The 27,643-nt window shown below is 38.8% G+C and overlaps 2 protein-coding genes across 2 annotated transcripts in view; one reads left to right on the top strand and one right to left on the bottom strand.

Annotated features, from left to right (window-relative positions):
* Window positions 1-464: 464 nt before the first annotated feature.
* On the bottom strand, window positions 465-23,856 carry asz1 (ankyrin repeat, SAM and basic leucine zipper domain containing 1). The gene is made up of 13 exons (XM_044036684.1): window positions 23,705-23,856; window positions 19,784-19,886; window positions 19,494-19,616; window positions 14,902-15,013; window positions 10,217-10,328; window positions 10,003-10,137; window positions 9,629-9,747; window positions 8,177-8,249; window positions 7,478-7,534; window positions 6,692-6,801; window positions 4,309-4,414; window positions 3,587-3,700; window positions 465-875 (listed from the first exon to the last, which is right to left on the bottom strand). Exons 1-13 carry the CDS (start codon window positions 23,825-23,827, stop codon window positions 702-704), a joined length of 1,461 nt encoding a protein of 486 aa, XP_043892619.1. The 5' UTR covers window positions 23,828-23,856; the 3' UTR covers window positions 465-701.
* A 2,683-nt stretch (window positions 23,857-26,539) lies between these two features.
* cftr (CF transmembrane conductance regulator) overlaps window positions 26,540-27,643 on the top strand; it is a 33,160-nt gene continuing 32,056 nt past the window's right edge. Inside the window, exon 1 of the mRNA XM_044036801.1 lies at window positions 26,540-26,661. Within this exon, the coding sequence (XP_043892736.1) occupies window positions 26,609-26,661 (53 nt within the window). The 5' untranslated portion in view covers window positions 26,540-26,608. The remainder of the gene's footprint in view (window positions 26,662-27,643) is intronic.

Genomic DNA, 27,643 nt, shown 5'->3' with positions numbered 1-27,643 from the left:
TGGTAAATGCATCAGCACAAACATGTTGTTAACAGCTTAGTTTAAAAGTTGCAAAACAACTACATAGGACTGGTATTGACATTGGCATAGGATGTGGAAAAAAGCGTTACCGAGCCGTCCCTAGCTTTCATAACTGTCTTTTGTAACTTGATTAAGTTGATTAAGGCCACACAATCTTTACAATGTAAAATAATGCAAAAGACTGGATAAGTAAACATCACTGCAGCTGTTTTTAAATTGTCCCAGCAAACCATTTCTCTCCTAAAGTGACAAACTGATATTTCTCTTATCGTTTTAAAGCCATGTATGCAGCATACTGTTTCAACTTTGGATAGAATCACACTGTTTTCACCAGCCACAATCACAAATTTCATCCTACTTAAACAGAAAAACTATCATTTTAATCATCGCTATTTTTTTTTCAAGCACTGAAAATCCAAATTCGACTGAGCAAACAAGAGGATGCTTCTCAAAAGGAACTTTAATTTTCACTGAAACCCTTAAAATATGAGATAACTTTAAAATAATTAAGAACTAAACTCAGCAACAGGTCAGAGCAAACTGGTGAACACAAACACTGCATAATAAATAGTGACCTGTCCTGTTAAACACTGCTCTAAAACAAATCAACCCTTTTTATAGTCCCCTTAATTAACCTTAACTTAAACTATTATTAACTGATGGACATGGCATTGCACTGATTAGCAGACATTCCTGTACACTGGCAGGTAAACACATCCACAAGCAGCTTTGTAGAGGAGCATGAGGGAGGTGGCTCCAAGGAGGCTCAGTGCCACTCCTCTGAGGTACCACGTCTTCCTGTTGCCATAGGAACCAAGCTGAGGAAGGTGACAGCAATCTGTGGCTTCCTCCATCTGTGGGTGTAATGCGAAGAAAATGACACTCAAACATGCACAGACACGGGCAAAGATATTAAAGGGATAGTTCAAGTTTTTTGAAGTGTACCTGTTTGAGTTACTGACACACAGTCAGAGCTGGCGCCAAGAACCAGCCTGGGACATGGAACTGATTTTAGCCACTTAACCAAACGCTTGCCAAATTATATTGATGTCTGCTTAAGTCTACAATATAATAGCTGCTTTGTCTCACTGTCTGACACAGTTTTCACACTGGAAACTAAAGCTTGTGTCACATTGTAAACCCCTCTCTCCCTGCACCAAAGTCCTTAGAGAAAATTAAAGTGTGGGTTAGTTTGTCTGAAATCTGTCCTTTCTTCTGGCAGCCATGTATTCAGTGACAGCAAACTTCCATGTCTACGTCTAGTTCTTACACTGTAGGCACATCCCAGCACTTGACCACGTGTCAGTACTGTACTGTACATATACTGTGACCACAATTATAAATACCAGAACTATTACTTTGAAATACTCATTAAACTCTGTGGTTGTAGCAGTGTGACTTCATGCAGAGAGGAGAAGGGTAGCAGGTCGTTGTAATCTAATCCAGTGTGGATTATGACAGTTTTCCTAATCAGACGGTTTGTCAAGCTTGACTGAATAGGAAATATGAGCTCAGTTACAATTGGTTGGGAAATCAAAGTGAGAACAGCTCATTTTTCAGGGTGAGGACATGTCTGGTCCCATCACACAGACCAACACAGCATGACTCGCAAACCTGGTCACCAAAACATCCTTTGCCAAATCCTCAAAGACTCATCAGCCCAGTGAAGAGGCGGGTCTTGGTTATGGTCAAGTCTCAGATGAATCATGTCATTCCTGAACTCCACAGATGGAGTGAGACACTGTGTCACGCTGAATTCCTGTCATGTGACAAAGCTGGGAAATATGGGTTTAAGCTCTTCTGGTAAATGCAGCAGTTTGCCAGTCAATCCTGATTTTCTCTAGCTTCCTGAAGTTTGACATCACAATAGAGGATTTTTTTCCCCATGGAACATAAATTCTATGCTGATATATACCTGGGGCTGGTTCCAGAAACGTTTTCCCACATTTCAGCTCAATTTTCCTGAAACAAATACATACAACAAATACACTACTTTCAGTGTAAAAGTGTGTGTCGTTATCCAGTGATACTGTGTGTGTGTGTGTGTGTGTTCAAATCAATCTACCATGGTGTGATTGTATGAATATGTGTGAGCAGCCTCTCCAGTCAGTGAGAGCTGTGCTGGCCGTCAGATCCTTGACCAACACAAACTGTGGACAGTCCTCACTATGTACTGCTACCCCACCCCCTTTCCTTACCTCATACCCCCCCACCTCTAACCATCAAGCCTCTCTCCCCCTCTTAAAGTCCCTCACCTCGCCAACCTATGTCTCGAGCTCACTTCCCTCTGCACCCACCCTCGCCTTACCATCAGTCCCCTCATCCCTCCGCCTCATTGTCTGTGTGCTGACAGGTCGATGTCACAGCGGTGCTGACTTATGGGCTGTGAGGATTCTGCCCTGTCAAGAATGACTCTCTCTTCTTGGAATACAAATGCAAATACACACACACACACACGCGCACGCACAGGTGCACGCATGTTGGCGCTCCTGAACATACCTGTCAGACCTCTTCAGAATCCATATACAACAACATATAATGTGCAGAGTGCAGCACATGCTTTAAGTCGCAGTAGTAAAACTACAAAATCCCTCAAAGTAACAGTGAACAGTAGGAGGCAGGAATGTAAAGTGACATATGAATGTGTTCAAGCCTGAACAATAATATCAGCAGCATGAAAAACACAAAAAACTTACTGTGATAATAAAAGATTTAACATGTCAGTATCATTTAGTATCATGTGAGGACAAATGTTTCTTTCTGTCTAAGAGGTTGAGGGGTGGGAATATTCACAATTCGATAATGATTCACAGAGCTACGATTATAACAATGATTGTGCACCCCTCCTGCAAAGATTGTGAAATAAATACAGGCTGAAAAGTGTGCAATAGCAGTGAGTTTGTATTTCGCAATGCATTTTTAAAAAAAAATCATTTTAGTGATTTTCAAAAGTACTTGTGCTGCACAATTAAGTGAAAAAAAAGGCAGATGAGTGAAAGAAAAGCAGAGAATACTGAGAGAGATACATTTTACAATAGCTGTAAATGTTCTTAATTCATTAATCGTCAATAACAAAACACTGATAGGACTATTTAACACCCTGGTTATTGGTAGGTATTCTCCTCTACAGGTCTGTGCTTGCAGGTTACACAGTGGACAGCCTGTTAGCAGACTGAGCCCCAGTCTGTGGACACAATGCTGTTTGTCAAAAAAGATCAGGCTCACGGTTTAATCTTGTGCGTGAGTAACTGTGTCTCTGTCTGTATTGATGTACCATCACGCATATCACGCTAACGCATAAAGACAGCTGCCTCAATTGCAGACACAAAAAACTTGGATATTTTGACAGTTGAACAGGAGAGAGAGAGTATGTTGCTGGTTACACATGTAAAATGTATTTGTGAGTTCTAATCAGAATGTTTTAATCTTGTTAGTTAATGGTAGTGATGGATAATCAATTAGAAAAAAATATGTAAATAGACTTGTGCAGCCCCTCAAGCTCCTATACTATACAGTAAGTATGAAAATGCCTGTGTTTGTTTGTGTGTATGTGTGTTGTGTTGACCTGACAAAGCAGAGTGCGAAGGTAGGCGACTTCATTCTGCAGGTCTTTAGATTGGACCTCCAGCAGGTTACACATGGCCTGGGCCTCGCCCTTTGGGTCGAGGGAGAAGACCAGCTACATGCAGCACCAGACAGAAAGATAAAATACATTCTAGTTTATACATTTTATCACAAATTTTACAATTTCATCTTACATTCATCCGGACCAAAATAGATTCGAGAAAACTATGCTTTAAACTAAAATGGCTCTAAAACACTAAAATTGCTTTATTTACACGTCATTGAGAAACACGCTTTTCTACATGAAAGATAGGATGCATATTTTCATATGAAAAGCAAGAACCTTAAATAAGATGCTTATAAATCTTGGAATGACTGAAAATAATGACAGCATTTTGACAGCATTTTTTTGATTGGTGAATTGTTCCCCCTTAGAGGAAGCAACAAACACATCGGACCACAACAGGAGGCACACTGGATGGAATTCAGCCTTAGGTAGACTATAAAATCATACAATCAAGTGATTGTACACTTCTAAAAAATTAACTATAATGATTTCATCTTCAACTCCTGCCAAATGAAAATAAATACCAAAATATTATAATACGAAAATTATAATCACTTGACCTTAAAATAAATCTATATAAATCCAGTCAAAATATAACTCCTTGATTACAAAATCAATAATTCCAGATGAAATCTTCCACAGGAGCATGTGTGTACCTGAGAAGCTTTCCGAGGGAAGCGGTTGATGACATCGTGAACTGCCTCGGTCAGGTAGCTGCTCTGCCGATGCACACTGATTAGGAAGTTCAGCAGCTCCTCGTTACTGTAATATATGAACAAAATAAAGGAAAGTTTATGATTTTTTCAAGTTTCAACATTCAACATTCAACAAAAATTTATTAAAAAAAGAATGTGCAAAAGAGAATATCAAACTATGTCAAATGAATCAGCCTGATTTATGGTGAAACACAATATGAATCCCACCCATTTGAACATATAATTAACAGCAGAACCATGATAGAATTGCCTGTCTATATAAGTTTTAGCATTTTTTTGATAAAAGAGCTTTGTGGCATCTGTGGGCCGTCCTTTTACAGCATTTCATTGTTCTCGTAACACATTTCAACATTTGAAACACTGCAATTTATATAACATAATAAAAACTGCGATGTATATAAAAATCACATGTGCTAAAGGAGAAGAAAAAAAAGCAGGGCCAGGTGAAGATGCCCTGCAGTGACAAGGCAGACAGATTAATAGTCTGAACCAAATTTTTCATTAACATTCTCCATGCATTATCCTGGAGACCACCTCACCAAGCTCAAAACTGAACAGGTGGCCAAATCCTCTCCCCCTCCCGCTAACAAATGCTGTCAATCCTCCCTGAAAACATCCACCTTAAATAATTAGTTATTTATATTCATCAACATCTCTGTCCTCTCTTCCCATCCCATGGTCCTGTGGGATATTGATAGCTCTTATCTTAATGGTACATTTCCCTGGGTGAGGGAACTGGGCAGCCAGCCGTCCCGGCCCTCCTCACACTCTGTCAGAGGGGCGAGTAAACACTGTCAGTCAGCCTGTGCTGCACCCTCACCTCCCTTCTCCCTGCTGTTAGTTTATCTAGAGAGCAGAGAGTGATGATGGGCCCCTGGTGGGAAGATTGTTGAAGGGATTGCAGACGTAACGGACGTTGTGATGTTAAGTGGAAATGCTGCTACAACATGTTTGTGAGCTTAATCGAACCAGGGAAAATCGACTGGGCATTCGCCTTTTTAGATAATAGCTACCACGAGAACAATGATTCATATTTACTTTCACTGCACATTTTCCCAGGCAGTTATAGACCCGCAACATTTCACTCATGTCACTACAACGTCCGTAGGTAATGGCCACTAAAATATCTATGCAGGGCTACTTCTCTAAAAGACCAGTGGAGTAGTTTTGTTAGATAAAAGTTTACAAAAGACAGAAGAGTATTTATCCTTCAATAAAATCTAAAACAAAATCAACAATGTTAACAATGTTTGATTTTAAGCAGCATCATTCCTGCCTTTGCTAAATTGTCTGCATGTCGACAGGACCATATGAGCATATTTTGTGTAGTGTCGGATATAATGCAATTCGCTGACTCTGAAAGTCATGTAATATGAACTTGGCCATGAGGTTCCTGACTGAATTGCAGCAATATTACATTTAAAGTATGAAGAAAAATGCAATTGTGTAGAAAATGTGTTCTATTCAGTTCCCCAAATCGTACAAATATTTCTACTACATTTCAACAAATTTCCAATGTGTTGTAGAGATCCTGAAGGAAGGAAAGAGGTCTGGTTGTCCATCCTTCACCCTAAACTTCTCCTCTCTTTATTGGACTGCCTCTCATCCGGCAGGTGAGTGCAAGTGTATCTAGTGAGTCCAGCTCTGCTTCGTGAAGTGATGGGGTGTGGTGTGATGGCTGTGTTTGGCCCACACTGCAGGCGCTCCTTTGCTCATTGCAACCTCCCATCTCCTCTCACCTTACAAATCATTACAACTCCGCTTAAACCATTAAGGCCTGGCTCAGGTCTAGCTTACAGAGATGGAAAGGGGGGTAGGACGGTGATAGGACAGAGAGATGCTTATAGGGTTGATGGATGACTTCCAGTGGAGGAGGACAGATGGAGCTTTACAGGGAGATGGAGGAGGACCGAAAAGGGGAAGACTTTAAGGTGTGTGGCTGACAAGTGTTTTAATCTTTGCTACTACTGTCAACTGAGTTTTTGGCTTTGTGGAGTGTGTTTGTGGAATATATTTTACATGACACACAGCTTATCTCACACTCCTAGTAGAATGAAACAAACTCAAGACTTTCAAATAATGTTGAGATCCTTAAACAGCTTGGATATTGTACAGTGTTTTAAAACATTTTTGTTATGTTTGGACTATACTGTAGACAGAAAAGTATCAGATTATTAATCATTCTAATCTAATACTGCCGGTCTGAGAACTGAAACCACTCGTAGTTCTTACTGAGAGCCTCCTAAAGGTCCTTAGGCCTTAATGTTCTCTTGAGCACACACATTACTTCTCACAGGCCTGCCTGACATGATATGTTACTTACTCAGTGTCTACAGCTCGGAGGCTGATCGTGTGCAGGTCCACTTTGTCCATCTGCATCTGTTGCACAGCATTCAGCAGCTTCTGCTGGTGTTCTGGGTCTGTAATACCAAACTGAAAAATAATTAAACTCTGTGAGTGTGTGACAAACCCGTTTTTCAGTGCGTGATTCTATGTGAAACTGAGAATTCTTCTGACTGCACAAAATGTGGCTGCTAGTGGGGACACAAGAAAAACTGATTTTGGCCATTTAACAAAAAGGCTCACCTAATGAATGTTAGAAATATGTCACTTGCAGTTCAACAGCCTATTCCAACAGGAAGCGTGTGTAAACAGCTCAGTGTCTCACACCTATTGCTGCTTTTGTTTAGAAAGTTTGTGTCACTTTTGTAAATCAAAACATGGAAAAATGACAAAATGACACACTTGAACTCACTAATGGAGGCACCAGTGGATTAACAACTCCGGTGTGCTGTGATGTAAACACAGTCATTTTTTCTATGTACTTTGGTGCAGGAGGTGGGCAGTTTTGGAACAGACACAAACTTCAGTTTCCAATCAGAAAAGGCTGTCCAAAGGAGAGTTAAAGCAGTGAACACATTATTAACACATAACACACTTCAGTGGGTGTTGATTTTATCAGGTGAGCCCTTTAATTAAGTGGCTAAAAGCGCTCTCTACTTAACAAAGCTTTGACATAAGCTGCTACCCTTGTCTCTTTCAGGTTTACCCAGAAGGCTGGCATAGAGCAAGAGAGCTGACAGACACACAGATGTTCATGTCATTCTACCTTCTCCAGGTCCTTCTTCTCCATGGTCAACAGGCTGCTCCAGGTGATGTCATTTTCCTGTGCATGAAAGAAACAACATCACTCACCATTTTGGCAAATCAAAACTGACCCTGCCACCTGAAACAGATGCACCTGCATGAGGCTTTGCCATCGTCATAATATCAGATTGGCACCACAGCTGGGGCTGACCCTCAGTTTGATGCAAGCCAAGATCAATCCATTATCAAGCACTGAGTGAAATATGTAAACCAGTCATCTCATGACATGTTTTCATGTATGTGGATGTCATTCTCTCTGTAATGCAGCTGTGTACACTGGACCTCACCCACATGATATCCTACTCAGTGTCTAATCTCTGCTCACTTCCTTGACATCAGTGAAACAAGAGGACCAGTCTCACATTAGAAAAACAGTGTTTTTACAATATAGAAACTATTGAAACGAAGACTGCAAAGCATTAATTGATTATCAATTATTTTGATGTTTTGAACTGGTAAATCAAGTCTTCTGATTGTTCTGTTTCTTTGCTTGATATAACAAAGGAAGTTTGTGGACAGAACAAGACATCTGAAAATATCATAATTTTAAGGTTTGGGAAACACTGATCAACATTTTCTGACATGCTTTGATCAATTAGTCAAGAAAATAATCAACAAAGTAATCATCATTAGTTGCAGCCCTTATAATAACAGTAATTACCTTAATGATGTCAATGAGGTAGCCAAGGTCGAGGCCATGCAGTAAGAGCTCAAGGTCATCAAGCATGGTTACACTAAAAGGGACAGAGAATACACCTGGGATGGACTTCAAACTATTGATTTATTCCACAGCCATAACCCACCCAACTTTTTGCAGTAATGCCAGTTTGACCCCAAGTTATCAACATATCAGTACTCAGCTGTGTTTCTATTAGTCAGGGCCAAGACAATGTCTTATTTGTGCTTAGCTATCCATGTGGATAGCTGTCTGGCAAACATAGGTAGAATCACCAGATCTCGAAAGACCCACACCACTGCATAGAAAAAATTTAACATCCACATATTGCCATCAAGTTGCTGAGTAACAACATAATAAAAAAAATATTTTGCTTACAGTGCATAGTTTGGATTGGTGACCTGAGTTCCTAACTTGAACCACTGATCTGCCAGTAGAAGAGCTTGTTCAAAATGAAAGAACTCTCTCTCTTTTGGGGATCAAGGGAGTGCAATTTAAGTGTCATGGAGTTCAGACACATGAGGGTAACCACAGTTTATATGCAGCTTCAGTCTCACTGTTGGTATGTCAAGCTTTACAAATGACTCCCCCCCTCTCCATTCTGCATGTTGTGAAATGCATCACTTGGTTTTTTATTGTTTCTGTGGCTGACAATAATGTTTACAGCCTCACAGGTTGTAATTCCTGGAGCCAGACACGCTCAGGAACAATGATTCTGACTGATGATAATTGACCTGATGTGTCCAACTGAACTAAACATCCATGCACAGGGTTTATTATTGTTTATGTCTGGCCGAACAATGGTTCAACAACACCTGCTGCACAGGCATCTTTCTCAAAAGATCCAACAGGGGGCAACAAGTACATGGGCCGCATAGATGTATGATACTGTTGAGTAGATGGATAAGGAGAAAAAACTGTGTTGATGCCGTTTTAATTTACACATGTAATCATTCAGTGCATGGCTGTAGACTCAATCAGAGCTGGTGAAGGAGTAATATAAGAGCAATGATAGCAAAGAGTCCTATAAGATTGCAAATGAGAGATGGATTATTATACTATTAGATGGATAGTTTGGTGGCCTGTAATTTTTACACAGTTTCATATAGAAACAAAAACATTTTAACAGCTCATCTCTCATAATAAACCATAACCATAGGTGTTTGGCTGCATTGTTGATAGTAGATAATATCATAAGGTGTTGCTGTTCGCTTCGTCGCATGCTCACACTTTTGTCCATAAATTGAGGGATATCTATGTAAAGCAGATAGTTTGCATTTTCAAATTATTGTCCATCAAAATCAGCATCTTTCTCTCTTTCAGTAGGACAGTGTGGCTGTATAATCTCAGGTATCTCAAGTCAATAATGTTGTTGTTCTAAATTGTTTTCTATAGATACATGAAGCTTTAACAGATAGGGCTGTTAAGTGATTTTACCTTTCATTGGAAGACGGAGACTTTGAGTTGTTTTGGAAGATCTTAGAGAGGGTCTCCTCCATGGAGCCACAGGTCTGTGTAAGAGAAATGTTGGCTGAAGAAGCCAGGATCCTGGCTATCTGTGGATAGACAGACAGATACTATTTTTGTCAAAGACGGCAGAAAATGTGTTTTGTTTTGTTTTTTTAGTCCACACCCAGCATAACTACTTAAATTACAGCGCTACGTGTTAAGTGACTCAACACACATTTAGAGTGTCTAAATATATTTTGACATATAATTAAAACTTTTTTTGGGGGGGAGTAATCCTGTGGACTAAATTAAATTACAAACCCTTGAATTTGGTGATATGAGTTATATAATACTGCAGGAACCTGTGTGTGTTTGAAGATCACAGCCAGGTCAGCAGGGCTATTGTTAAACTTGTTCCTTATGGACTTGTCTGCTCCCAGCTGGAGCAGCTTCAGCACTGCCTTCTCTCTGCCATGCTGCACTGCTGTAGACAAAGCCTGGCAGAAAATGTTAGTATTAATTATTGTACACAAAGTCGAATGAATAAAGGAAATGTATCCAATAAATGCTACACACTGTGTAACCGTTTTCCTCCTGGACATTGATGTCAGCTCCATGGGACACCAGCAGGTTGATAACCTTACTGTAGCCTTCCTTCGCTGCCAGCATCAGGCAGGTCATTTGTGTCCTATAAAGAACAAGAGACCAAGCAGAACAGGAAAATGACAAAAGATGAGATGAATAAATTACTGAGGGTGGCGGCTGATATCAGTAGGGTTAAGAGGTGATTTAAGATTTGGAGATACTAGTTAAGAAGGGTGAAGGCAAGGGCACACGGACACCACCAGGGGGAAGCAAACACCATATAACCATCACTCAAGCACACAGGGACACTGATTCAGCACATTTACTCATTCATAGAACATGATACAACTTCTCACAACTGATGCTGGAAATGCTGCTAAGTCTTTTATATGGACTTATTGCATTAACATTCAAAATCTATGAAAGTCTGTCAAAAATGCAATTTCCAACCAAACAGTAAGCCAAGAGCAACAGCTGTGATTTAATCTATTTTGATTGTACTATGTTCGATGCAAATGAAACACACAAATGTAATGTATAAATGTAAGAAACAATAGCTTAATTTCTCATCCTTGCATTAGACTATAGTAGTTTCATGACAAATCCCGTGTTAATGCTCCATCTTGTTTTAAATGTAGAAAACAGTAAACATTAATCTAAAGCTTTACTTGAAGTCAAATAACAACATACAGGTCAGGAAAATGGCCATAAGATATTTTACCCAAATTGTTCAGCCCTAGCTTGTGGCTCTGAAATGTTTATATTTTCATTAACATGAGGCCGTGGTACACGGAAGTCATCATAGGCTCATAACATTGCAATTCAACCCTGACCTGAATTTAAAACACATATTTTCCTTATTTAAAGCCTATTACCTGTTACTGTTCTCCTACTAGCAGGTCAATCTCAATAAATCCATCAGTTATTATGGATGGATTTTTTCTACTACGTCTCTCATAAACATTCGCATGTCAGAGGACGTCAGCTGAGAATTTAGTATGGTTCACACATGTAAAAGACAGCATGCGTGTAGGTAGAGCTGTCCGCTTGTTAAAACATGGAAATATACATGTTAAAACCAGGTCCGAACAGAGTCACACACATGCACACACGTAACAACTGAACAAATAAAGAACTCTTATCACATCTGACTCAAACACAGCAGGTGAGAAAAGCACCTCAGTCCAAATAGGTGGGAAAGTAGAGGCAATTCATCACTTTACTTCTACGTCCTAAATGCCATTTATAGTAGTGCCATCTGTTTGCTCTGTCAGTCAAGAGTCGAGGTGTATTTGTGTTAGCTGTATTAATATATAGGTTGGCAATGGAACTGTTGACTTTTGCAGCAATAAACTACAGTATCTTATCAGTACAACCTCCAGGAATCTGTGTGAAACATCAGTGGGGCTTTAAACGCTGTACAGACAGTACACACCATCTTTTTTTTTTTTAATTCCCAAGAATCAACAGTTAATGTACAACAGATAAACCAATCCCTCCGGTTACTCTGGCATCATCCCACAGTCCAAAAACATCTCAAACTCACAGCCTGTGGGGCACATACTGTATGATCTGCCACTTAAAGTCAAGTTATGAGTTATTTCTTTCCGTTTTTATTATTTATAGATTAATTTTGCATAATAAATCTGTTTTTGCTGTGCACTTTATATCATTCAATATCAAAACAAACTTGAAATTCTGTGAAATATTGTCACACATTTAATTGTTTTTATATCATAATGGAGTATCATGATATAATCTTAGCTCATATTGTCCACCCCAACCAGATGCTCTTTGGCCCCTGGAGCATTTCAATTTGAGACCCCTGCTCTAAACTGACCATAAGTTTGAATGCGAGAGTGAATGGTTGTTTGTCTCTCTATGTTGGCACTGCGATGGACTGGAAACGTGTTCAGGGTGTACCCTGCCTTTCACTCTATGTCAGCTGGGATTGGCTTCAGCTCCAGCAACCCTCATGTGGAGAATGAAGCAGTAGACTATGAGTGAGAGAGTGAGCGAAAAAATACCAATACATCAGTTACTTCCTCTCTGAGCCAAGAGAACGAGTTGTGTGCTGCCATTTATTTCTGTTTTTCACGTCCTGTGTACAAAATGTTCCCATGGGTCTTTAATTGTGAAACAGGTATTGAGGTGATTCAGACTGTTTCAGTGTTTTTGTGCATGTTTGTCCTTCAGACTGAGTTTCGGCTGGTTCCCAGACAGACAGACAGTTGATCGATATGCCAACAATTAAGTGGCAACTGCAATAAGAATGACTTCCAAAAACACCTGTCTCATGTGTCTGTAGGCTTTGTGAATATTTTTCTATCAAAACAGTTTGACTATGCAAGGCCTGTATCTTGGTGAATTAATTTTACCCAATAAGCAACTTGCTTTTTTTCTTTCAATACAGCTATTTAAGATTTTTGTTTTATGACAGCAAACAAGTCCAAGTCAAATCAGATTATTATTAGACGTGAAGTGAAGTGACAGTACACATTACTTGCAGTAGAGAGCAGCTATGAATATTTCCAAGCAGAAGGTTATGGAAATTGACATTGTGCTTCTGCCAGTGTGTCTGTAGAGCTGAGCTGAGCTGATATGGATTTGTTTTCAAAGGCCCACAGAAGAGTGGAGACACACAAACCTACTTCCAAAATCTCAACTAAGCATCATGAAACCATAATGAAACTCTGGTCAAAACAGATCAGTCCAGCCAGAGTAAAAAAAGAAAAGCAAAAAAGCGACAGACACAATGGACCCCACATCCTGCTCCTGCAGGACTTTGAAGGATGACAGCTTGTTTACACTAAGACAAAGGGGCAAGCAGCTGGTGTTAATCATTGGTTTGATATTCAGACGTTTATCCTCTGCACCCACATGAACCCCATATTTTTCTTTTTTTCTTGGAATGTTGGCAGCTGTTGGCATCCTCCTCACGTCTCTCCTCATCTGCATCCTTCTGCGTCTTGTTATCTTGCTTCAAATATTTTGTCTGGAAAGTTACCAATCAATTTCCTAATGCTACAACGTGTCCACGTGTGTCATCGGAAAGGTTTCAGGCACTGCATGTCGTGCATGCAATGGCATGCTGGAAGTGACAGAGTGGCAGAATCAAAGCTAAATAAGAAAGCCAATCGGGGCTGCATTCCTGACTTTCACACGAGAATAATCCACAGATGGTGACAGAATAACCCCCTCTTCATTCTTTTCCACGAGATGGAATTTTCCATGTTCCTTCCACGGCCGGAAACCATATTTTACATTACTGCAGTGGATGCTGGATCCCAATATTCCCACTGTACTCACTTGTGCTTATATAATTTCTATAGTCAATGCTGTGGATCATTAGACAGAGTAGGGCATCCTCTAAATGGAAGGCCAGAGATTTGATTGTGGACACCTCTAATCTACACACTGATGTGTCCCTGGACAAGACACATGCATGCTTTTGCACAATGGCCTGTATAGATCATATGGCACCTTGTTGTCGCAGGTTCTGTGACAACTAGTCATGACGTCACCCATAGGAATCTAAACTCCCGGTTTAAACCCTCGAGAATCACGATTTGACTCACGTGATGTTGAGATACTGCAACTGAAAATTCATAGATGTCACCTGCAACCAGGCCTCTATTGGACAATACCACCTGTCAATCCACCCATAAATGCCATTCATTATCATCTAATTTCCTCTATATGGGAACATACAGTACTGTGAAACATTCTGTGATCATTGGCATATGGATTAGAATGTTGTGACTGAAAATCTGTCTTAGATATTAGCAAACTGTCAATGAGTTTAACTCATATAACTTGTGTACGTAATGCTCAAGCATTGGCAAAACATAGGTTTTACCAATTACATGAATTGGGGTGGGGATGTTGCTCCATGTCCAATGCTAATCCTATAGACCTACCAGGTGCTATGCCCTTGCCGTTATACAGTCGGTCTCGGAGGTCACTGATGCACACGGGGCACACAACCTTGACACGTACATCTTATATTTACAAACTCTTTGTCAGATCATTAATTTTCATGACATAGCTACAGTATGTGGTGATCCGAGGACAATGGCAGCTGGATGAAGATGGAGGTCTTGTGGCATGAACAAATGGATGCTTAAATTTACGAATGACACTCTTACAATATTTTGTGTTTTGGGGGTAATAACGATCGGGAGCTAGATTTTTGCAATACGTTTCTTTTATATACTTCAGATTTTCTTGTGTGTCCAGTATGCCAAATGGAATTCTTAGATTCTTAGAAATGTAGCCTGTTTTTAAGCACCTAAAACATGCTTACTCAGTTGCATCCAAATTTGAACAAAAGCTCCAAAAATACTTCTGCCCACCCCTTACACTGTGTGGTTGTTTGTCCGTCTGATACCCATCTGTACATGCACATGCCATAACAGGACATTCCAAACAAAACACACAAATATTCTCTGTATGGAGCATTGTGGTGCATAATGCTACCACATGGCAGCTAAACATAACGAGAGCCATCAAAGGAAATCTGATCCAGCACCTCTGTTGTTTCTTCCCTTGTTTAGGTCAGGTCTGGAGTGTTTTTACTCGGCCTACATCAATACGGGTGTGATAGTGCATATGACAGCATTGAAAATCCCATAAACATTTTGGCATGAAACACATGCATACTCCGGCCTTCACACCTGTTTGCCACGTTGGGATCAGCGTTTCTGGACAGCAGAAGCTCCATGCAGTGAGCAATCTTGTCTTCACTGGCAGATGCTGTGCAGTTGGCCATGAGCACAGTCCAATTGTCTGTGGATAAGAACATGCCGGGTTAAATGCATCATCACAGGTTTATATACAGTAAAAGCTTAGCTTCACACCAGTGGCTAAAAAGGAAGCTTTCTAAAGAGGCTTGACGGACATTTGATGTTCAAATGTGACCTGCACTCCTGAGAACACATCATGTCACAATTTCTCAATTGTACAGTGGTCATGTTGTCTGAAGCAGCACTTGACTGCTTTTATTACTTGATGAGGTGGATTTTAGCGATGGAAGGACATCTAAATTTATTATACATTGCAATAAAAAGCCCTCATGATAAGTAGATCATGGTAACTTTCCATTATCAGGACCATCATGAATGATAATGACGCAAAATCCTGTCTAGCTCACCTTCAATCCTGCATCTGTCTAGTCCGGCAAATCCCAGAAATAATTCACATTCATGTTATTATTTTTATGTGAAAATGGTATACAATCAATCAGTCCACTTCTGAACTTGCATATCTTGCAACACATGCATGTGGTTTTTACAGCTGGGCTGCATGTCATATTTGAAAGATTTCACTTCACAACAAAGTGCTCACTCTCAAAGTGTGGAATTATCCATCAACATAAAAAATAATTTATGAGGATACTCATACTCATTTAAATGCCATGGATTTATTTTATTCCTCATAAAGGACTATTGAAGATTGAAAACTAAAAACATATGTTAATTTATATTTAATGACCTCTCACGGCCCACCTGTAGTACCATCAGGGGGCGCACACTCTCTCTGGTATTTAAATGACAAAACGAGTTAAAGGGAAGAACATTGCTTTTTGTTTCCCTACTCAGTGAGGTCATACATGATGATGTAATGAAGAAAAGGAAAAGGTTTGGTGATGGAGTTGGATAGCCCTTTATCTGGCATCAGGAAGTGTAGCCGTCTTTATGGGACTGAGTCACTTCAGAGGAGTTAATCTGATCATCTCGTCTGATAAAACTGGCCCGTGATGCATGGCAACGCTTTCAATTCCTGTTTTGTTCCGCCAATGAGCCGGTCCCCAACTCGTGTATATCACAGTGTATATCTAAATGAATTGTATGTGTGTGTGTGTGTGTGTACCTGGGCAACTACATCTGTACGTGGGTTCCTGTGTCTTTGTGACTGTGCACGTTTGACTTGATATCTTTGTGCAAGTGTGTGTGTTTATACAACGTGTGGGTGGTTTGCGTCTGGACTGGAGCAAAAACAAAATCTGAGGCTTAATCATTGGTGAGAGTGTATGACAACAGCACAGTGACCGTTATTAATCAATCAAGCATTCCACCGCTCGGCCTTGCTGTCTGGACAAACTCCATAAGGACGTAGCCACACGTCATCCTCCCATTTAATTGCTTCCTTTACCTGCCTCCAGCGTCAGATGCAGATACCATGTGAAATCAGTCTCTCCTTCCCTCTCTTTCCCTCTCACACACACACACAGCTTGACACAAAAATCTGGAGTGAGAATTAATTGACATCAGATATCGGCAGGGGACTTCTAGGGGCCACACTGTGAACAGTTTCTTTCCCACTTTTATCCAACAGCATGGTCTTCCATTTCTTCCTTTTGTGTTTACTCTTTGACATGACTAATCTCAAACCCCCCCTCCATGCTCAACTCATGTAAAAATGTGCTCAAAACAGAAACATCATAACAGTTTGTCAGTATCCCGTGCTTAAGTTTTACTCTGCCTCCTCACTCTCGGTCTAGTGTATTCATAACACATTGTTCTTATTTTGTTGTTCTTGGCTTTGTTTTTTTTGCCTCTATTTTGATGAAGACGTGAAGGAGAAACAGGAAACAGGTGGAGAGATTTGGGGAATGACAAGCAGTGAATGGTCCAGCAAACAGGAATTTGAAACAGGGACTTGCTGCTCCAGGTAGTTTGATTTTATGGGTCCTGACCATTCAGCTGTGCCTCTGAAACATGGCCTTAACTTTGTATAATGTCCCTGCTAAAGTTCTCCAACCATTTGAATAGTAGATATGACACTGACCACTGAAGAGGTCATTACTCTGTTACTGTAAAATAAAATATTACAAACATATTATAATTAATTTAGTTATATTCTTGATGGTGCTATTGCAGTCCTATTATATCATGACAATACTTCAACAATAGGGATGAAGAATATGGGGAAATATCCAGTGGTGATTTTTCTGACAGAAAAAAACTTCAGCTCAATATTCACCATTTTTAGAACTTCAGCATGTTTTGCAATTTATTTGCAAAACTTTTAACGGTTATTACAAAAGCTGTGGCTGTGTTACATGTTACAGGCATGACTAAGTACATACAATTTGTATTTTTACATTATCCACATTTCATGAATGTGAAATGTGAAAGTACCTACAGCAAAGGTAAACATCTTCCCTCCCGACACCAATCTTATACCTGCGTGTCTGCATCCTGTATGTGATCTATAGTATATGATCTTTTATTGATTAAGAAAACAATTGTTTTGTCCCAGATATTCCACATTTGTACAGCAAAATTGGTTTGCCAACACTACAAATGACGATATGTTCTGAGGTACGTAGTAAAAATACAGCTTTGTGTCATTTTAACAGCTAAGACTGTTAAAATTATTTTTATCTATATAAATGAGGTGAGATAAAATGTACCTATATTTATCACCTTGCCTTGCCTTTCTCTAGAACCAACTTCAGTGTCACATCCTGGAGAGACTGCAAAACAAACACAGGACATTTGAGCAGCAACAGTCTCCGAGTGCACACAAACACTTTGAGCAGGAGCAGAACAAGCTGGCATGCGAGCAGAGGCTACTTCAGAGAGACGGGGCAGGGTTTGGAAGGAAAGGAAAGCATAACAAAATCGGAACTCGAAATGAAGAGGTAATGCTCTCAAAATGAAAGGACGCGCCTTGGATAAAGATAGGAAAGAAACTCCATACCAGGGTGGGGGTGGATACCCAAGTAAATTGAGAATGCAGTGGTCTCGATATGTTTTGCTACCGCAGCAAGAAACAGACAGGAATGCAAAAAATGTCTTCGCTGATCAGATGTTTACTTCACCACTGATGATGCAGCCTGATGCTGATACTCTCTAACTTCAAAGCAATGCTTAAAACTAATTCCTTTACATGAGTTTAGTTGCCTTTTCTGTTTCATACAGGCCGTGTATTGGGATTGAACTGGGCTGCAGTGATAACGCATGCAAGCAGTTGGAAATGATAGCATCGAGATCTTTCAGCAGAGCTGCAATTGATCCGCAGTCTTTCTCCCAAAGTCACATTGCATACACCACACATCGATCAACTGTTTTCAAGAGTGTGCCACCAAACGACTGGCTGACCCCCCAGCCTCTCTCTAACAGAGCAGAGCAGCATTTCCACAGATGACTCTCACCCATTAATTAATCGGGATTAATTCTGACAGCATACATATGTACATTAGAAAAACTTAATGACCTTGTGTCCAGCATCAGTGTGTCCTTTCCTCCACTAACAGCAAGCAGACACACTGACAGTGTGAAGCTTATTTTTCCTACTTTGATCAGTGACCATTTCCTTCACACCTACACTGTAAATGAGTACATGAACTAAACTGCAAAACTGTCCGCTGTTATAGAATCTATGAAATGAGGAACAGCCCACAGTTCACAACTACTCACGTGCTGACACATCATTTCGGAAATCAAAGGTGTTTGTAGTTGAACTGAACGATTTAGTCACAGCCGGAAAGTCTCAGAAATAAGCGAACCCAGACATGGACAGACGTCTGAAAGGGGTCTGATGCGGGAGTCTCTGACGTTAACTGATCCTAGAAGTCTGTATGTACGAAAACACTGATATGAGTGGAGATGTCATGTGACCATCATTTTCCCATCTACAAATTAGACCCAAGACTGGACTAAATCCTATGTAACACCAACATGTTTCATGTTTCCAGGGAATCATGTGAGTCCAGGTTCCAAAGGGATTTATTTTATATGTATATGACTGCTGACTTGTTAACTAGATATTCTGCCTTCATGATTGTTTTACCCAGACAGAGCTTGATCCACCAGATGCCTTCAATTTTTTCCTGCCTTGTGATGAGGGTGCAGTGTGCTTGAACTAAAAACAACTCAAAGGATAAGCGGTGTGTTGCTGCATAAGTTCCTCTTTGGCGTCATCACCATTAAGTAATGTCAGATGAACCGTATTGGTGCAGAGGCCCAATTGGTCCCCTGGTCTTTGGCTGCAGCAGGTGAGGAAATTGAAAAAAGGTGCTACAGGGAGGAACAACTCAACACTCGACAATTAGGTTTGGCTGTTTCATATCCATCTGGAAGGCAGCAATGCAGAGTTGTCTAATCTATCTGTCTGACTCTTTTTTTTCTCAACTGTAGTGGTTGTGGGATTACATAGAGGTCAGAGGAGCTTTGACTTGTATATCATGATATCAACCACCAGCATAAAATGTTCAGATTATCTGTAATTCCCCAAACACTGTGATTCATATTGGTCTGACCTTTACTGAAGTTGGCTGTGGCGCCTCTGTCCAGGAGTAGTTTGGCCAGATCATAATTAGCCACATTAACAGCACACATGAGAGGACTCCATTCATAACCAAGTGGGGTCTCCACGTCCACGCCTGACCATAACAAAAGATTAGACATGAAACGATACAAAAATCAAATAGATGCACTTACAAGCAATAAAGATTAATTTTACAAAATCAATCATTTCCATAAAGTTATTCAGTGAGATGTTTAATGGGATAATTCATTAATTGCATTATCTAAAGCATATAGTACTTGCCATTGTCCAACAGCTTTTCCACTGTCCCTACGTCTCCTTCTCTGATGGCCCTTTTCAACACTGACACATTATCTTCATCATGTGGCACAGCAGAATTCAGATCCTGTGGAAAAAAATAGAGAGGATTCAGAATAAGTCAAGAGGAGACAATTTTACTCCAAAACCTGATCTGGTTGGAAAATCCACCACATGTATCTTTGTAGATTAAGTCCATGACCTCCAGGGAGTAAGACTATCCAGTAATGTAAATATAGAATCATTTATTTTCAGTTTCAGATGTAAGGGTACACTGTAACAAAATTTCCCGTTAAATTACAGTAAACTACTGGCAGCTACAGTTGCCAGCTTTAAACTGTTATTCTACAGTGTACCTACTGTGATTTACAACAACAGTTTAGTACCGTAAAGATATTACAGTACTGTGCTGTATGTAAAATAAACATTACAGTATTATACTGTCAGCTCTTTGGTTGCAGTTATACTGTTATTTTACAGTTCCTACAGCATTCCCCATTAACAACTTATTACTGTAAAACTGTAGAATGTGTTCTTCACAGTGATATAAACTAATGATTTAAAATGTTTACATTTAAAAATAAAAATAATATTAATAATAATAAATTAAAATAGTTATCACAGAAATGGCTCAGACAAGAGATGGCCTTACAACATTAGGCATTTATTAAAGCTGAACATTTTCAGTATCTGCAAAATCCATAAAAACACCATTACTACTTGGTTGTCAGAATTTTTTCTTGAACTATGACAAGTGATGGCTAACATTACATTCATTAAACTTTGTATTTTATTTTATACAAATTATCAGCCAATTCAACTTCAATTAACCTTACTGCTAGTTTTGGTCATCCATCAAATTTTTTAGTAGAATGGCCACATGGGGATTCACCGTTGTTGCCAGCTTCCCTGTCTTCTTTGACACCATCTTCCCCTGGCTGGGCTTTCTTCCCCTCTCAGGATTAATCCCAATGAGGCGCCTAAAATGTAATAATAGAGAAAATATATAAAATAAAGATCATTTGCATTTAATATGGACATATATATTTTTGGCAATGAATGTAAGAGCGAAAGGCCGAAAACTTAGAAAAAGCTCTTGTGCATTCAGGGAAACCACACTTGAAAGATGCATTAGGCAGACAACTATTATGTGTGATAATGTGCCTGACATGTGCAAATGTATTTCTATTTTACCACGTATGTTGCAAGTTATCATGTTTTCACTACAAGCCTTCACAGCAAAACTATCTTTAGAAAAAGAAATCATTACATCAACAACTAGTCAACTAACTTTTAGCTACTGTATATTACATTAGTGCACATTTGAAGATACTTTTTAGCTTTTGCATAAACCTGGATAACAAGCGTCTCCCTATAAACTCCCATCAACCGTTTTACTTGAAAAAGTAAAACAACAAATGGTAAAACAGAACCTTGTAGCCCACCTTAATTAGATCTGACAACAAGCCAACTTGTGCTAATTTAAGTATTGTGCTTCAACAGAAAGCTAAACTTGTGTCCACATAGTTGCTAAATGAGAGTATGCTAGCGTATGCTAGCATGTGGCACATACTTTTGACTCAATCTTTTTGGCAAAAAACTGTCAATAAAATGTTAATCCAACACAAAATCACATTAGCATTATGTTGTCTTTTGCAAGACTATATTTACCTTCTTAAGAAAGCCACGGGGACAGGATGGATGAGGGTGTGCTGCGCAGTTCAGGAGAGAATGGTGAGGAAAGCAGCAGGTGATGTCTCAAGTGCTTCATCCAGTTTGGTGCTTTCAGCAGTCCGGATGAAAACTAATTCTTCACCTTTTTGTTATTGTGTCCTCAATCTCAAATAAAAACACTGATGTGTAGGGCTAGTTTTAATTTCACTGAGTTTGTTTTATTTTGCTCAGATTAAACTGACCAAAGAGCAAGTCTGATTTAAAAAAAAAAAAACGGAAAAAGAAAAAAATACTATATTATACTGTAAAATTACAGGTAGCTTGCTGTAAATTTTAAATAAATACTGCTTTTTACCGTAAGATTTTACAGTAGCTTGCCGTTAATATTTTGTTCCTCAAAGACATCAGAATTTACAGTATTCAACTGTATTAATGGAAAACGGTACACTACTGTGCAAAATATCCAGTATTTTTACAGTAATTTGTTACAGTGTAATTTATATGATGTGCCCCAATTCCTTACAACAAACTAGTGGCTGCAAATAATGGTCATTTCTTTTAACTAATTAAGTGATTATTTTCTTGAGAATGTGTTTGTTTTTCTTCTATTAAATGCAGAATATGGTATAAAATGTCAATAGTTGTTTCCCAAACTTAATTTGTTTGGTCCACAAACCAAAAATATTCAAAGAAATTAGAAAATATTCACATTTAAGAAGCTGAAATCATACAAATATTTTATCTAACTGAACAAACTGAAACTGTCTCCTCTGAATTTAACAGTGCTCTATACTACAATAGTGCTACAACAATACATCAGTAACCCTGCCATAGTAAGCAATGTTATATTATCAATAATGAAGCAAAGCTCCACATGTTTTCTAAACTAAATATGTCTGTGCAGCACTAAATGGCCATTATTTCAAACTTCACAGGATAAATACAGTGATTACATGTCCACACTTGTGCACAAGGGGGTGCTAATTCCCCCTGATAAACTACACAGTTTTCGTGTTTAGTACTGCAATTTGTGCTATCTAATGATGCAAAATACAACTATGTAAAATAAAGCAATTTCTTACACCCTTGCAATTATACTTTCAGTCTGGATTAGATTAGATTATTGGTGCATTTAGAAACATTCAAAACATGTTTCTGACAACAAGTAAACTGTAAACGCAAGTTAACACCTATCATTGTTAGGGCTGCAACTAACAATTATTTTCATAATCAATTAATCCTTCAATAATTTTCTCGATTACTTGTTTGATCTGTAAAATGTCAGAAAATGTTGATCAGTTTTGATCTAGACGTGAAAATGATGAAATGATGAAATGTCACGTTTTGTCCACAAACCAAAATGATTCAGTTTTAATAATTTATTTGATATATGGAGTAAAGAAACCAGAAAATATTCACATTTAAGAAGCTGAAAAATCAGGAAGCTTGTTTAAATTATTGGGGGAAAAAAACGCTCAAACCAATGAATTGATAATCAAAATAGTTGACAATTAATTTAGTAATCAATTAATAATCGACTAATCATTGCAGCCCTTAATATTGTTATTATAAAATACTAGACTTCCTCATGTACATTCCAAAGTGAAATGTGTGAATTTTATGTTATAGTTACAGTCTAAATTAGTTCTTATTTCACTCTACGTCTGGCAAAAGAGAAGTGACAGATAATATCCCTGATGTGGGACATATTTTGATCTAATCTAATGAAGACCCCCCCAATTATTTAACAGTGATTAAGTTTCATAAATCAAAAGAATTAGATTCAAACGTTCGTTAATGACACAGGTGTTACCAAGAGTTTAATTAATTGGAGCTCTCAGCGATTACTGCCATCAGTAACAACTGTATATGTGTCAACATGGCGGCTGGTGGTGAAAACGTAAACAGATGGCGTCTTGATGTCAGGGCTTGGAGGTTCATTCATTATTTCAAGCTGATGACTGTGGCACAGCAAGCAAAACTCAATGATGTAAACTCACCATTAATTAAACTAATTACGACACAGGTTTAGAAAAGACAGCAAAGTAACACACATAGTGATACATCTTGAATTAGAATTGTAGAAAAGCGTGTTAGGTCATTATTTAGCTCGCTCGTCATGTATTTCTTTTTATAAAAGCATAGCTTGCGCTAGTTTGTTAGCTAGAGTGACTTCGCAGTTATTTCGTTGTTGCTAGCTACAGTTGACTCTTTGTGTGGAAAAAAACAAACCTTTACTGAATTATCTTTGACAAAATTGGACCGTTTCGCTGAAGGCCACCCGAGGTCCCACTCCTCGTCGCTGTTCCCGCTCTCTTCTCCGGCGGGGTAAGCGTACTCCATTGAGCCGTCCATGTTTCGGTCACGCAGCGGTTAGCTTAGCAGCTGAGGCCACAGGTGAAGGGTGCCGTTGCTGTCAACAACCAGCAGTTAAGGGCGTTTCAAGAAATTGGTTGTCTGGTGCCTGTCCACTCCACATTTATCATCCCCTGTAGGCTACAGTTTATTTCGTCAACATGTTTAACGTGGGTCAAGTTGAACAGCACTATGTGGTGAGTTTAATTTCTACCTTGATATGTTGTTTAAAAAGCCCTTCAGTATCATCTGAAGGCTCTGTGAGACAATGAGCATCAATCAATGTTAGCTCATATTAGCTGTTAAATGCTTAAAATTGTAATGCTATAATCATGATTTCTGTTGCAACGATTAATTACTAAATTTATGGTCAACTGTTTTGATAATCGGTTTGAGGTTGTTGTTTTTTTCATTAATTAAAATAAGCGTCCTTATTTTTCAGCTTCTTGAATGTGAATATTTTCGGTTTCCTTTGCTCCACATTTCAAAGTAAACATGGAATACTAGAGAATATATTCAAAGGCTGTTCAGTGTCTGAATATGAATACAATTTCCGCTATCTTGCAAAGTTACCAATTATTCAAAAATAAATAAAAATCTGTATCCAGATCACCATCAACATCTAATCATTTATTCCTTGGGGCATAAGCTACTTCCCTTGAATATTTAATCAAAATCTACCTTACTAATCTACTTTACTGTTTATGTTATGCTGTTCAGAATCAGACACTCAGACAAAAACACCCTTTATGTGGCAGAGGTAATAATATAAAATATAATCAAGATCTGTAAATACATATTGTAAGCAAATATAGAACATGGAAATACTAGAGAACACATCCAGAGAGTGCAAATTTCTGCCAATGCAGTTTAATCCTGAAACCAATCTGTATTTGCATTAGCAATAAAATCTCAATATTTCTTCACTGCACTGGGCCATGCTTAACATCAGACAATGTCATACAAATCAAAGTCAAATAGACGGGATAGAAATGCCGCCAAAAGCATGACCTCCTTGGTGAAGACTAAAATATAAAATGTAACCTGGAATTATATAATACAATAAAAAATAAAAGCTTCAAGCCTTCCAAAAGTTAAAAATACTATATGATAAAAGTAAGATTTAAGATACTTAGTAATAATACCATATTTGGCAAGCTATAATTTAGTAGCTATCTAATGTGAGTGGAGGAACTGTGACATTCATTAAACTTTATTAGGTACACTTAAATTAATGAAGTCTGATTTAAAGGTCTTACGATAAATCCTACTTTTGTGCACGCTGTATCACTTTATTAGGCAAAATGACAGAGCAGCCCTGTCTCGAGGGTGTCATCTATTACAGCACTGATGTATTAGGTATTAACTTATAAAGTGACAACTTCTACAGATGGCACAATCTTAACTGCCTGCACAGGACAGAAAATGCCCAGTAGAGGTCGTGCTTCTTCTGGGCAAGGCTTGTAACATTCCTGTCTCTCAGCAATAATGAGTCAGTGCAGTGCAAATCTTCAATAAACCAACAACTTGGTTGGATGACATTTTTATTGACTCTGCCCTCAACCTAAGAGCTAGCCTCAGAGTATGGTATCAGTGAGCACTTTATCTGTCAGTTCCTCATTCAGCTACACTTTAAGGGTTAGACTATGGTTTTAATGATGCTCCTGTGCTTATTCTACTACAACATGACTGGGATATCTGCATGAATGAGCAGGTTTCCTTAAAAGAGCTCAGTGAGAGTGTATTTCTATTACCAGATTCACCACGCTTGTGGCTTTACTGATGAAAACTACTGCATAAGAGCAGACTGAAAAGATAAGACCGTTTGTGTGTCGGGATACTCGCTAAGCGAAAGGCTGTCCACCACATCTTCACATTTTTATCTGTGTTCCCGTGTGGAATGTCTGGAGGTTTTGATCCTCCCTCTCCTGAAACTGAACATAGCCTGAAGCTGATAACAAAGTTTCACGTTGGTTTAGATGTCCCAGAACTGTTCCTATTGTTGTTGTTTTGTTTTGTTTTTGTGGGTGATGGGAAAGCAGCTGAGTTGAGTGAAATGAAAAAGTTACAGTTCAGTCAAGCAGCCAGCAACAGTGACTCTGGTGGTGACATCTGAGTTATTTACTCAAAAAGTAAAGGATGCATATTAATTAAATGTTCACGTAGGTTAAGGAGGTTAGACCAAGCACTTTCTTTACACTTTTACTACTACTTTGTAATTTTGTACTACTTAGAAAAGGGACTTGGCAAAAGGAGGACACAAGAGGTCGTTAAATAATGATTGAAATGAATCTCACTGTTCCCTGCATTGCCTGCTACAGTAGTTTAATGGGTCAATAATACAGTAAATGGGCTCAAGTGGCCTCATGGGCTTTTTGCCTCTTAGTCTTGTTGCCACAACATGCAACGTGTGCTCGTCAGTGTGGAAATGACGTAGGATTTCGCAGGTTTTTGCGAGCTCATAAAGGATGGACTGTCCTCCCACTGTCACACTGAGACACTGAGGGAGTGAGGAGGAGAAGACGGACACCAGATACAGGGACAGAGTGGGACCAGTGGAACCAGAGGAGGCGACTGACCGCAGAGACTCACAGAGGACAGAGATCCAGATACTTGAACGGTGACATAATTTTATCTGTCGGACTCACACAGTGGAATCTGCTGGATCAGACGAGCAGAGTAGAGTCTGTTGGAGTGGAGCCACGCGGGGACACGCAAATGTGAGCGCCGCGCACGGACACGACTCAGGTGCAGAGAAAGCAAACTGGCGGCGCACTTAGGATGCAGAAGTCACCTGTGGAAGATGCAAACTTCTTCTCCAAGTTTTTCTTCTGGTAAGACGCACGTGTTTCTTATTCATCCGTCATTTTACTGAATCTAGACGGCAAAGTGGGTGGTGTTTGACGCGTGCGGGATCCGTTTATATTGTTAATTATTAGCAATTTTGTGGCTCCCCTGAGGAACGGTAAAGTAGTTTTGTTCTTTGATTAAACTAACAAAGTAATTCCACTCTTATATTAATTTAAACAGATTGTTTTAGTGTTATTTATTCCAGGCGTAAAACTGCGCAAACTGAGAGCCGAGCTGACCTGAGGAATCCCAAGTTCTCAAGTAATAATAATCGGTCACCACATTAGGTACATTAATACTGTCTCGTGTATCGTATTCCTGTTGTTGACATTTAGGCAGTTTTAATATTTAATTTTCAAGAATATCCAGTGATATTATCACAATAGCAGTTGTAAATCTTCTACCAGAATTATCACAATCAAAGTAATTGCGATTCACGATATTATTGCGATTATTCTATTTTAATAAAAGCTTAATTTTGATTTGGAAATTTAAGTGAATTTAAGTCCATATTCTACCATCATTTGTCTGTGTTTGTGCACAATTTCTTCAAACTTGTATACAGAATAAACAATGTTAACAATAGTTAAGTTGGCAAAACAACATTACAAAATGTTGTAGAAACGTTGCTAACATAACATAAGTTAGTAAAGAATGGTTTAAAATGTGGAAATATTACTAAAAACTTACATTACTAAACTTGTGTTTACAAAATACATTACTTGCATTAGCAAAAAAAACAATTACATTAGCCATTGATAATTGTTGCAAATACAATATGTTGTAAAGACTAATATAATTGGCAAATCTATTTTACCTAATGTAGTGTTACAAAACATGCTAACATTACAAATATACATAATTTACATTAGTGAAAAGGTTACAAAATGTTGATATATCACACAAGCACGTACATAAATATAACTTGTGTTTGCAAAGACAAAATGTTCTAATGATACAAAAACA

The sequence above is a fragment of the Solea senegalensis genome, linkage group LG10, assembly GCF_019176455.1.
Source record: "Solea senegalensis isolate Sse05_10M linkage group LG10, IFAPA_SoseM_1, whole genome shotgun sequence".
NCBI classification, from domain to species: domain Eukaryota; kingdom Metazoa; phylum Chordata; class Actinopteri; order Pleuronectiformes; family Soleidae; genus Solea; species Solea senegalensis.
The sequence above is the reverse complement of the archived record's forward strand: the minus strand, read 5'-3'. Positions and strand labels throughout refer to the sequence as shown.

Bases quoted from the DNA above. Each gene is read 5' to 3' on its own strand.
- asz1 (XM_044036684.1), bottom strand. From the start codon at position 23,827: ATGGACGGCTCAATGGAGTACGCTTACCCCGCCGGAGAAGAGAGCGGG. The intron at 6,802-7,477 runs GTAGAATGACAT...ATTATTTTTCAG, and splicing joins AGAAGAAGGACCTGGAGAAG to TTTGGTATTACAGACCCAGA. The intron at 876-3,586 runs GTCAACACAACA...TTACACCCACAG, and splicing joins TTCGCACTCTGCTTTGTCAG to ATGGAGGAAGCCACAGATTG.